Source organism: Larimichthys crocea, chromosome III, assembly GCF_000972845.2.
Source record: "Larimichthys crocea isolate SSNF chromosome III, L_crocea_2.0, whole genome shotgun sequence".
NCBI classification, from domain to species: domain Eukaryota; kingdom Metazoa; phylum Chordata; class Actinopteri; family Sciaenidae; genus Larimichthys; species Larimichthys crocea.
Window position 1 is genome coordinate 1,215,131 of NC_040013.1, and position 12,934 is coordinate 1,228,064.

The 12,934-nt window shown below is 48.1% G+C and overlaps 2 protein-coding genes across 2 annotated transcripts in view; one reads left to right on the forward strand and one right to left on the reverse strand.

The window, feature by feature from the left end:
- The first annotated feature begins 3,916 nt into the window (after positions 1 to 3,916).
- tas2r202 (taste receptor, type 2, member 202) lies at positions 3,917 to 5,023 on the forward strand. The gene has a single exon (XM_010743166.3). The coding sequence runs from the start codon at positions 3,967 to 3,969 to the stop codon at positions 4,939 to 4,941; it is 975 nt and encodes a 324-aa protein (XP_010741468.2). The 5' UTR covers positions 3,917 to 3,966; the 3' UTR covers positions 4,942 to 5,023.
- Positions 5,024 to 8,510: 3,487 nt separating this feature from the next.
- The window catches only part of dock5 (dedicator of cytokinesis 5), a 34,248-nt gene continuing 29,824 nt past the window's right edge, over positions 8,511 to 12,934 (reverse strand). Inside the window, 9 exon segments of the mRNA XM_027277388.1 lie at positions 8,511 to 10,062; positions 10,148 to 10,266; positions 10,362 to 10,512; positions 10,588 to 10,732; positions 11,211 to 11,383; positions 11,598 to 11,735; positions 11,826 to 11,909; positions 12,534 to 12,710; positions 12,793 to 12,879. Of these exon segments, the coding sequence (XP_027133189.1) occupies positions 9,961 to 10,062; positions 10,148 to 10,266; positions 10,362 to 10,512; positions 10,588 to 10,732; positions 11,211 to 11,383; positions 11,598 to 11,735; positions 11,826 to 11,909; positions 12,534 to 12,710; positions 12,793 to 12,879 (1,176 nt within the window). The 3' untranslated portion in view covers positions 8,511 to 9,960.

The following is a 12,934-nucleotide window of genomic DNA, read 5'->3' on the forward strand; positions in this document are numbered from 1 at the left end:
TTATGTAACAGTTAGTCCAGACGGAGTCATCTGATTGGACGACCCAGAGTGCCGGTATAGAGAATTCTCTATACCGGCACGACTCTCGTCCAATCAGCTGTTAATAAAACCAACTACAGCAACCGTATGGTACTGAACAGTTACCTCAGTGTTTCTGCAGCAGTGACAAAGCGTTCAAAAATAAACAGATTGAAGTAAACTAACTATTATTTTAATGTTAATGTTAAGACGAGTGAGGTGTGAATGAGGTGAGCTCCCGTTAGCTCCCGTTAGCTCCCGTTAGCTCCCGTCATATATCAAGTCTTCAATATAATCCACAAAGATAAATCGTTTCTGCACAAACTTTATGTTTGTATCAACAACGTTATTTTAATGTTAGACCAGCGTTACTTTAAGGTGAGTGTAGTGAGACACTTTATCTTCAGACAGTGACAGTCTGCATCAGCGTGGTCGGATCTGTTCTCAGAGCTGGATCAATATGAATTTTTCCTCTGATCCTCTTTGTTGCGTTCGCCTCCCCTGTCCAGCTCGTCCATGAGCGACGCTCCGACCTGCAGCTGCCGCTCTGTGAGTCCAGAGTCAGCACTGAGGCCACGGACACACCTGCTCAGGTGTGTGCTGGATTAATGAGAGCGGCCCTCGGTGACGGATGGACGGAGCCGATGGAGCCGAGGCTGATCAGAAATAAAACACACAGAGTGAGAGTTTCAATTTGAGGAGTGCTGTCTTCACCTTTAAATGAGCACACACACACACACACACACACACACACACACACACTCTGTTTGCTTTGTGAGTGTGTGTGTGTGTGTGTGTTTGCTTCAAACTGTCAACCCTCGTGTCTGTCAGATACAATCTGGGAAATCTCTCTGAGCGCAAACACACGTCCTCTGATTCACTCATGAACGCTGGTTAATCCAGAATACCCAACACGACCAACACCACCACCAACACCACGACCACCAACACCACCAACACCAACACCACCAACACCACCACCAACACCACCAACACCACCACCACCACCACCAACACCAACACCACCACCAACACGACCAACACCAACACCACCACCACCACCAACACCACCACCACCACCACCACCACCACCACCACCACCACCACCACCACCACCACCACCACCAACAACACCACCACCACCATGACCACGACCACCAACAACACCACCACGACCACTACCACCAACAACACCACCACCACCACCATGACCACGACCACCAACAACACCACCACGACCACTACCACCAACAACACCACCACCACCACCATGACCACAACCAACACCACCAACAACACCACCACGACCAGTACCACCAACAACACCACCACCAACACCACGACCACCTTATTGTATTTTTATTTCTACACTAGTTTATTTTTTCTTTTCTTTTCCATACATGTTCTGTGCATGCTCAATCCTGCCACAGTAAATTCTGTGTTGGTGTAAACTTGCATAGCGAATAAAACTGATTCTGGTTCTGGTTCTTCTTTTAAGGCTGAGTTTCTTAGAGGGCCGAGCTTCTGACGGGTTAGTAATTATTTCTACACTGCACAGTTCTTTCTCATTTAGATTCAAAGAGCTGCTCCGTGAAAGAGATTTTTTATGCTATTGTGCAAAAAAGAAGAAGAAGAAAGAAACGGAGAATCTGTCCTTGAAATGTGTCTCTGCAGAATCAGCTCTCTGTTACAGCGACACGTTTCATCATGAAACCTTCACTTATGCAACGAATGTGTAGTTATGTAAAACAAACAAACGCAACATAAAGTCAACAGTTTCCTGCAGCCGCTTATCTTCATCTCAGCTGGGCGTGAGGCGGGTTCCGCCCACACACTGAAGCTCTGGATGCCTGGTTGCTCAAACAAGCCACCTGTAACCACACCCACCTGTCAATCAAACTTTAAACCTTAATATAATGTGAACAGGTGAGTTGTATATAAATTCACCCTCAGTACAGTTGTCATGAACGGGGAAATTAGCTACAGAGACCAAAACTGTTTTTTGTACCAGGCTGTAAACATGTTTATTTCTGCTGTGAAGTTGGACATTTGGACATGGGGACTTATGGAGACTGACTCACTTCTGGAGCCAGCCTCAGGTGGACGTTAGAGGAACTGCAGCTTTGTTTTTGTGTACCTGATGACGTCGGTGTGGCTCCTCATTCTTTGAATACCAGCTTGAAAATCCTCACTTTGTCTCCACCACTTTGTTACTGTCAGACAGAGCCAGGTTAGCCTCCTATGCTAAGCTAACCTGGCTCCAGCTACATATTGACACGATGTTGGTATCAACCTGCTCATCTAACTCTCGGCAAGAAAGCGAAACAAGCGCACCTCCCAAATTTAGCTTTACATTTGAACATGGGGACTTCTGGAGCCAGCCTCAAGTGGACGTTTGAGGAACTGCACTTCCTGTTGTTGGCTTCACCTCACATGCTGACACAGTTTATGAGGTTTCTACATATTTCACTCGTTGACACGGCACCGACTGCTCATCAGAAGGGAACTAATTACATCTACACGCTGATTGGAGCTTCAGCATTTCGCCCGAGGACACCGACGTTCTCCTTCATGATGCATTTCAACAAGTCAGCGCGTTTAAAGATTTATAACTAAATGTGAGTGAAGCCTGAACTCTTCGGTCTGCCGCAGCGTCGCGGGGGAAGAATCCTCCGTAACGCCGACCACGATGGAAGTTTACAGCCCCGGGCTAAACCATAAAACCACCTGGTGTGATGTGTCAGCTGTTTCCAGTCCAAGTCTCTTATGCTAAGCTAACCTGGCTCCAGCTACATATTGACATGACGTTGGTATCAATCTGCTCATCTAACTCTCAGCAGGAAAGCAAAACAAGCGCACCTCCCAAAATTTCAAACCGGTCCTTTGAAAGAACCTGAAACGCTGCGCAGGACGAGCATGACAGAGGAGACACAGACACCTGAGAACTCCTTTCAGAGGCAGAACCCTCGAGCAGAACCGGATCACAGTGGACGGACGTCTGCAGGGTCCAGTCCGACTTGTAGCACGCTGCATGTCCTCCTCTCTCTTCAGACTTTACTGTCTCAAATAAATCTGATATATCTTTAATAAGAATAATATCAACAGTATCTGCAGCTGGAAGGCGACCCAGAACCAGAACTGAGAGCCGGTCCCAGAGGAGAGGAGACACTCTTCAATAATAATATAATAAACTCAATTATTTATATTTTTTTAATACAATATAAACTCAAATATAATTCAGCACGATAACGTGTCGAATCAGCGAGAAGGTGATCCAGAGGTGACCCGTGTGTGTGTGTGTGTGTGTGTGGTCTGGGGTTTGTAAATATGCGGTGTGTAACCATTTGCATGTCGGTCGTGTGTGTGTGTGTGTGTGTGTGTGTGTGTGTATGTGTGTGTGTGTGTTCTGTGGGTCGGCCGAGCTGTCACGCCGCGCTCGCTAAAAGTCACCGGATATTTCCTAATGAGCACAAAGTCGATGCAAATCCAGCGTGCACGCCACCTGTGGTCACAACTCATGCAAATCACACACACACACACACACACACACACACACACACACACAAGTACATATATATATGAGTCAATCAGAGTCAGGGAAACACTTAAATCCAAGGACTCGCCGTGTGCGTCCTGCAAACATCTCCGGGCTGGGATTAAAGCTCGGATAAACAAAACTAAAGATTCTTCAGCTGCAGCCGAAGGCGTCGTGTCGAACAGCGAGAGCCGTGACGACCGACGGGCAAAGAAATGTAAGAAGAGAGCGGAGAGTGAGAAAAGAAGCTTCATCCAACCTCTCGGGAGCTTCGATCGAGGTAACAGTCTCCGTCTGATTGCTCCTCAGCTGCGTTTCGTGTACGACCTCCTACGTTTGGATCAAATCTGAACGTGTGAATGTTTCCACAGGCCGTCGCTGACAAACCGAGACTGATCATCCAGGTTATCGTCATGTTCTCAGCTAAATACGCCCTGTGGGTCCTGACGGGTCCGCTGGCTGTCACCACCATCTTCTTCAACATCTACATCTTGTTGGTGAGTCTGTGGAACTACCGGCAGAAGAAGCAGTGGAGCGCCAGCGAGACGATCATCGCGGCGCTGTGCGTCGCCGACGTGGCTCACCAGCTCGTCTGCTACTTCTGGATGACGATGGACGAGGTGGATCGGGAGTGCCTCGTGGGCCAGAACCTGTACACCTTCTTGGTGCTGCTGATCTACAGCCTCAAGTTCACGGTCATGTGGGACACCAGCTTCCTCACTTTCTACTACAGCATCAAGCTGGTGACCACCCCCAACCACTGCTACACCCAGATCCAAGCCTCCATCCTCAGGCACGTCACCTTGGCCGTGTTCCTCATCCCGCTGTGCGGCCTCGGCACGTGCATGCCGATGCTCATCGTGTTCCACCACGACAATGACACCACGATGAACCGAGACTGCGGCGTTCTGATTCCCGACACTCGCTCCGGACAAGTCTACGAGGTCATGTACGTGCTGCTCACCGACATCCTCCCCGGGCTGCTCATGGTGAAATGCTGCATCTCCATCTCCGTCCACTTGGCCGTCCACCTCCGTCACATGAAGGCGAGCACCAACGGCGCCCACGCCCCGAAGCTGGGCTCCCAGCTGAGGGTGATCCAGATGGCGCTGGCCCTCGTGGTCGTGTTCATCATCTTCCTCGTGGTCGACCTGTACGTCCAGTACAAGATCGCGGTGCACCACGAGAACATCATCGTGCTCGCGTTCTTCTTCACGTCCGCGTACACGACGGCCACCGCCATGGTGCTGATCTACGGGAAGAAGACTTTCTGGAAGGTTCTGATCCGCGAGTTCAACGCCTGCATGGACGAGTATCCGTGTTTGTCTTGTCTGAAGGTGCCTGAAGAAAAAACTCAACACGGCTCGACGGCTAAAGTTAAAAACTGAGGATCTGTTTCACACGGCAGGTCTTTGTGCTCAAATCAATTAGTCATTGTCTGAAATGATTAAAAACTTTTATTCTTTTATCTTTTCTGCTTCCATAATGATTCTGTCCCGCTGCACCATTAATTACACTTCCTTTACATCAACACGACGTGCAGAGCGAGCAGGTAACCGGCTCATCAGCTCTGCACCTGGGAATTAATATTTTACGAGACAAATAATAACCGGAGATCCCCAAAGTAAAATGTTAAAAAATGCATGTGACCGGTGAGAGTACAGAGCGTATTAATAAAACAGGAAAGGATGCACAGTCTGAACTCTGAGAGGCTTTTTCAGTCTCAGTTCAGTTGAAGCTGCGATGCCCGTCCCAGTTTCCACCAGTCTGCACCAGTCTGCAGCAGTCTGCAGCAGTCTGCACCAGTCTGCAGCAGTCTGCAGCAGTTTGAGGGGTAATAAACATGATGGGGGTTGAAGTGTTCTCCTGTTCAGTGTGTACCTGTCTCAGGTGCGATTGACTGGGCGTTCCTGTTCCTGCCTTGAGCAAACACAGGCTTTAAATCAGCAGACCTCTTTGCAAAAGCTCCATCAGTTCACACCCTCTGGCACCACCTAGTGAGGTTCAAAGCCCAGATACAATAGTGGAGCTAATCCTCGCTCCGCACTGAGGCCGGGACTCCCTGCAGCAGCTAAACGCAGGACAGAGTAAGAAAGGGCAAAGCTTCCTTTGATGCACTGAGTTAAGTCGAACCTTCGCCGAGGCTTTCATCCCTCCTGTCCTTCACTCGCTGTCGGAGGAGGCTCGGCTCGGCACGACGGAGACAAAAAACAGCTCAATGTTATAAAAATACCGACCAATGCAGACTGAGACCTTCAACGAGTCAGCGAGTACAAAAACAGATTAAAGCAAATAAAGAAAGTCATTATCTGCCAATATACCACGGAGGCCGTGCTGTTATTTTTGTATATATGCATTCACTGTTTGTTTTAATGAAGCAGCTACAGTTTAACAATAAAAGTCATTTAGGATCTAATTAATTAATAAACATTAATTAATTAGTAGTCATACTCGTCAGACACACCCAGAGTCTCTTCACGTCACTTAGACAGACAGAAATATTGCTCGTCTTTGTGTCGGAAATCTTCGTATGTAGAAGCAACCGAGAAATACTCAGTACTACTGAGTACTACAAGTACCACGTTCAAAAAGTTTATGAGTTGAGTCCTGTGGTTCTCAACCTGAGGTCGGCCCCCCTCCGAAGGGTCACTAGGCGAATCTATGAGGTCACGAGAGGATTAAGAAAATAAGAAATAAAATATTTTATTAATAAAGACGGGCCCATCCTGCCAGAATCATCTGTCCTGGTTAAAGAAACTCGTTAAAGGTTTTTTCTTTTTAGATTGAAAAAATTTAAGAAAAACACCTTTAACAAATTTAATATGAAATTATAAATAAATCCTACAAATAAATTATATTTAACACCTCCTGTTTCATTTATTCAGGTCACTCTTTGCTGTGTGTCAAAAAAACTGCAGTTCCTCTAACGTCCACTTGAGGCTGGCTCCAGAAGTGAGTCAGTCTCCATAAGTCCCCATGTCCAAATGTCCAACTTCACAGCAGAAATAAACATGTTTACAGCCTGGTACAAAAAACTGTTTTGGTCTCTGCTGGTGATTCACGTCTTTGACGAATTTTAGATTAAGCAGAAGAAGCTGGCCAGATTTTTAATGGAGCTGAAGCTACAATATACAAATAAAAGTTAGATGTGTTTTATTTTTATATGTTGTCAGTCAGATGTTGGCTCTGAGGCTCCGATCTGCTTCCACCTGTTGTCGTAGATGTGGGATATGAACTGATGGTTAAACCGTCACATTGTCGGCGTACGGTGACATTCTCTGTTCCTGTTCTCCTCGCCGGACGCCCGACAGGCTCGCCTGCATCCAGCCAGGCGCTCTACAACGTCCTGCAGGTGACTCAGGACGTCCTGGTGAGTAGATCGCTCCACCAGGCGTCATCCAGCTCCACCCAGCTCCACCAGGCGTCATCCAGCTCCACCAGGCGTCATCCAGCGCCACCTTTTTGCCCAATTTTGGAATAGACAACTGCCAAGACGGCAAACAACAGAACTGCCACCACGACAGCTTCGATACACTTTACTCATCTGCTCTGTTCTTGCTCTTCACTTGCTTTTCCACTTAACCAAACCAGACCAACACAAAAACACACTGCATGCGGCTCCGCTTGCAGCGTACTCCACGGTCCGCCAACTCACGCATAACCCGCACCGCGAGAACGCACGAGATCTCGCAAATTCAACTCCTGCAATGGCATCCGTGCTCTGGCGTCCGTGAACAATAGAAGCTCTGCGTATGTGTTGCGGAGGGCTGCCGGACCCCGCAGTCCATGACTAAGATTGAAACGTATCGACTCCGTCCGGAACCGTTCCGCATGCAGTGGATTTTAGGGGTAATCCTGCCAGCCCGGGGCTTAAACTCAAGACCACCCGGTCGTACATGAAGTGCAATAACACCTCAAGAGGTCAGACTGCTGTGAATGTAGCTTCAGTTGGTGAATACAGTGAAGTAAAAAGTTCATTTTTCTGAAGTATAAGGTAGCAACAAACAGAAATCCACTGAAAGTTGTTGAAGTGCCTCTAAACTCCACTCGAGTAAACGCACTTAGTCATGTTCCACCCCTGTAAAATTGGATTTAAGCGACCATCTGTGAGGACAAAAACTTTCCAGCTGCTTTCCATTCAGAGTTGTTTCAAGGTAATGGAAACTGTGTGTGTGTGTGTGACCTCACACACTTGACTAAACTCAAAGTTAGACACAGATGTGTCACTTGGCGAAGCCGAGGCTGCAAAGAAGCGACGTCGTGAACACGGATCCTGTAAAACACGTGTACGGTATATTGCAGATATTGTTTCCATGGCGATGTTCCCGAGCATCCAGCTGAGCCTGGCAGCTCTGCTCGCATCAGCGCGCATCACTTTCAAACAGTCCCGACTCCTGAGACGAGCGAGGAAGAGTGATATCCCGTACGTCACCGTGTGACAGGAAGGAACAGGCCATTAGCAATCCAGATCAGCACGAGCTGCACCTCCTTTAAACAGCTCCGACTCCTCCGGGCAGATCATGACGCCTCTTTAGCTCCTGCATCAGCTGCAGAGGCATCATTTACCTCCGTACCTGCTCTAAATCACCGGTTTGTTGGGTGTTTTGAGCTCGAGTGGGTAATCTTTAACGGCATCAGCAGCATCCAAATGAGCGAGCGCCGAGCGCCGAGAGTAATCTGTATTCAGCGCGTCGACGGGATCGTAGTTAAGAGATGAAATAATCAATGCTGCTGCTGCTCTTTCAGTAAATCTTTATTTTGTTCAGTCATCAACAGCTTGTTCATAAAAAAAGAATCATATATATATTTATCTCTCTTGAGGCGTTCGTATAAAATTTCTTTGATGCTGGTTAAGAAACCGTACAAAAAAATAATAATAATCTGGAAATAAAACTGAAATACTGACCCCTTAATTACTGGTTGATCATTTTCATGCATAGATTTAGCACACCATCGCTTTGTATTGCTCCTTTTAACAGATTTAAAACAGCGCGTCGGAAATTAGACTCAAATTTTTGCTGCAGAAGAAAAATAACAAAGCGTCTCTGAGCAAAACAATGGAAATATTAAAATGTAATCAATAGCAATAATTTAAATTCTAATAATGAACTGATAATAAATGTACCGACCCCTGAAATATAAAAACTAAAGTGAGTGTTCATGCTCGTACCGTACAGCGTTTTGGGTTCTTTGAAAGGACCACTTTGAGATTTTGGGAGGTGTGCTTGTTTTGTTTTCTTCCCGAGAGTTCGATGAGATGATTGATACCAATGTCGTGTCAATATGTAGTTGGAGCCAGGTTAGCTTAGCATAAGAGACTGGAAACGGCATTACTCACATAACTCATCGTAAAACCATGAATTGTTTTAAAGCAGCTATGAGGAACTTTCCCTATGTGCTGATTCTGGCGGCCCCTGTGGACAAAAGCGGCACTGCTTCCACCGCTTTGCAGTTCCTCTAACGTCCACTTGAGGCTGGCTCCAGAAGTGAGTCAGTCTCCATAAGTCCCCATGTCCAAATGTCCAACTTCACAGCAGAAATAAACATGTTTACAGCCTGGTACAAAAAACAGTTTTGGTCTCTGTAGCTAATTTCCCCGTTCATGACAACTGTGCTAAGCTAACAAGCTAAATCAAGCCCACCGATGATCTAGGACTACAAACATGGCGGCATGATGAGCTTCACAACTGCTCTGCAGTGTTACTGGTAGATTTTGTTACCTTTGGACCGAACCAGGCTAGATTTGTCCCTGTGTTCCCCATTTTTTTATGCTAAGCTAAGCTAAGCTAACTAGCCTCTGGCTCCAGCTTTATTATTTTGTTTTTTTAAATGCACATGGTCGAGTGAGGTATCAATCTGCACGTCTAACTCTTGGCAAGAAAACATCTTTACCCAAAACATCAAAAAACTTAAGATAAAAAATAAAAAAGAACTTCCACTGAACACCGACATCAACGTGACGCCGGTTTGGAAGCACCAGTTACAGAAATCAGTTCATCGCTGCACATTCATCGACGCCATCCAGTGTTTCTAAAAACATTGAGTTTGATCAACAGCTACATTCTGTACATTATATTCCCTGCTCTTTCATCAAGTTTGTATCTAATGCAGCTTTTTCCTGTGTGGAACAGTCGGTAAACAAGCGAACAAGGGGAAGATAAGTCATCCAGTGTCACGGCAAGCCATAAAAAAAGCTAAATATTACAAGGCAGCATTGGTCATTCCTTTTATCCCTGTGAGTGATGAAGTCTGTACAACATTAATCTAATCATTACATTAAAAGAACGGTGAATCCTGGACTGTACTGACCAAAATCAAACATCCATGGCTGCACAGTAGTGCCCTCTGCTAACATAACGTGTAGATGGTCCTGCATCTGGATCTGAAGGCCCGCGTGTGTTTGCGGTTCAGTTCGGGGAGTGCTCGTACGACGGGAACATCGACTTCCGCGTCTTCGGAGGCGGCGGCGGAGGCTTACTCTCGATCTTCATCGGCAGCGGGGGAGTGAACTGCGAGCGGGCAGAGAGAGTTCATGCGAGGACGTCAGACGTGAAACAAAAACAGAATGTTTGATTAAATATGCATCAGACGCACCTCTGAGAAGAAGCCGGCGTTGTCGATCTCGTGTGGGTGTTTCTTCGGAGGCATGGGTGGAGGCGTCCCCGGGGTGTCGGCGGTGCTGACATCATTGTCGCTGAGAAGCGATGAATAACCTACGAGAAGAAGAAGAAGAAGAAGTGTGTGAATGTGTGTGTGACCGGCTTACACCAGGTGTGTGCAGGTTAAACGCCGACATGCAGCGACGTACTGGAGCTGCGCGGCGTGTGCGGGGAGGCCGGCAGCGGGCTGAGGGGGTTCGACAGGCTGAGCTGGGACGACACGCCCTGAAACAGGGACAGGGGGAGCCGGCGGTCCCCGATCTGTAAACTTTTGGGTCTCTGCTGCTTCTCCTGAGAAGTCTGCAAGAAACAAGACATGAACTCCCGATGCTGAGGAACAGCTTCTTATATATTCACCTGAACGTCGAGGTTTACCTCGTCCGTGTCCGACTGCCTCTCCAGCAGGACCTGGGATTTGCTCACGCTCCACTCCTTCCGGTTCTTCCTGGCGATCCTGTTGTCCTCCTCCGAGCGGGACAACACCGAGGCCCTGCGATCGCTGGGACGGGACAACAACGAACTGCTCGTGAATAATTTGAGAAAAGAAACGCACACGGTCAAATCAGCTTCCATCCTCCAGTCAGCGTGTTCTTATCGTGACCGCGTCAGCTTCTACAGGGAACTTCAGACCTGCTGCTGAACACTGGCTCAGTCTTTGCTCTTCTATCTCGTCTTTCTGGTCATTTCATCTGAGCAGCCTGTCGTATCATCTAAACATAAAGACTTCATGTCTGACAAATCTTAAAGTCCTGATCGTTACAAACTCAGCATGTTTGTTTTAGTGCGTCATGAAATCACTAGAAGCACGGAGAGTCGATGAAACTGAAACATCATAAAGGGCTAATGTGAAATTACATCTCTGCAGGAAATCTGAATTAAATCTAAATATTCCAGATTTTTGTTGTGAGTGTTCAGAAAGGTGAAAGTCTGACGTGAGACTTTCGGCTGTTGTTGTCTGTGTGTAGATGCACGATCAAAGACAAAACAAGTGGACTGACTCTTGGGATGAAATGCAGGAGGGTCCGTCCGAGCTCGCGGAGCCGCTGGAGAGGCCTGACGAGGCGTTGGAGAGGGTGGAGACGGTGGACATGCGGCGCAGGGTGGAGGACAGGATGTAGGGCATCACCACGGAGCCCACGCGGCTCTTCTTCTTCTCGGCGAGCGAGCAGGGCTGCGACACACAAATGGGATTAAGCATCATCGGAGGGGATGTTGGCACAGTGACAGGCAGCGATCGGCCTCCCGCCGAACGGCTGAAGGAAGATTTATGGACCCGCACTGATATAATGTACGCCGCTCTGAATGAGAAGCGCCTGATAGGAAAGCAACAGGGCCGATCGTTGGCACCCTCTTCCATTAAATTGAGTTTGCAGCTGGCAACGCACCAACGTTATGACGCCGTAATGCTTCTCCACTTTCTCCCGAAGGTCTTGGAAGCACGTCACCAGGCGGTTGTGCAAAGGCTTCAGCTGCTCCGTCGTCTTCTCCCCGTGGATGCGGATCCCATCTGCCAGGACGGGGATCTAAAGGCGGGAAGACGAGCACTTAAGTATGACGAAACACGCTCTCTGCCTCGAGGGTGGAGAGGGTGGAGAGGGTGGAGAGGGGTTTACCTGCAGGGCGATGAGGTGTTTAAGGACCTCGATGCGCTCGTGGTCCTCTGGGTGCTCTTGCATGTAGGTCTCTGTGAAGAACGCCTGCACAGGAAGAAAGGGTTTAAAAAATATACCTGCAAGCAGCGAACAGGTGTGCACAGCACGGCAAAGAGGCCGCGACAACTGAGGCCAACAGGGACAAAAGAGATGTCTGCAGCTCTGAGTTCTCTGTTATTAGTGTCGGATTCTTTTCTGTGCAAACAACCTGAGCCAGGTTAACAAACAGCGGAGGGGCAGGTGGAGGTGCAGGTGGAGGTGCAGGTGGAGGTGCAGGTGGAGGACTCTGCACTCATGCACGGTGCGTTTAAAGACCGCTATTACAAGCCGACACGGCTCCGCAGACGCAGACTGAAATGTCTCAACAACTACAGGATGGATGGAGATAAAATGGAGATTCGTGGTGCCCAGAGGATGAACCCTTTTCTTTAGCCTTAGCTGTGCTTAACGTGTACGTAACGTCACATGTAAACAGCCTCAGTAGCTGCTGTGCTGTCAGCATTTTGTTTGCAGGGTCTAAATGAACATTATTTGTCCCTGATGAAGATGCTCGAGGGCGGATGCTTTCCAAGGCTACAGGAACTCGTGGTGGTGCATTGGTCCTTGAAAAGTTTTCGATACTTTGAAGAACACTGTTTGTTAATTTGTGCAGAAGGAAAGACAGGAAACCTTCTCGTAGTTGGAGAAGCCGCCCATGACGGCGGGGTCGACGATGCCGCTGAGCATCATGGACAGCGGGTTGATGGACAGCGAGCGATCGCAGGCCTGCTGCTGCACGAGGTTGCTCAGCTTCTCGTTGGCCATCTCCATCGTCTCCACGGCGTTGGCCAGAGGACTGATCTCCTCCTGCACGGCACACCAACAAACCCAGTGAGAGTTTGAAGACACAGAGGCGACACAGTCTGAGCATCCAGGTTCTGCTTCTTACCACCGAGACGGACTTCACTTCAAACCATTTGAGGATCCCCGGGAAGCGATAGGCGGTGATGTACGTCGTCCTCTCGATCCACATCGTCTGCACAGCAGAATAAATGTCAGTGTAACAGGAAACGCTGACATTTGAAAGTCTC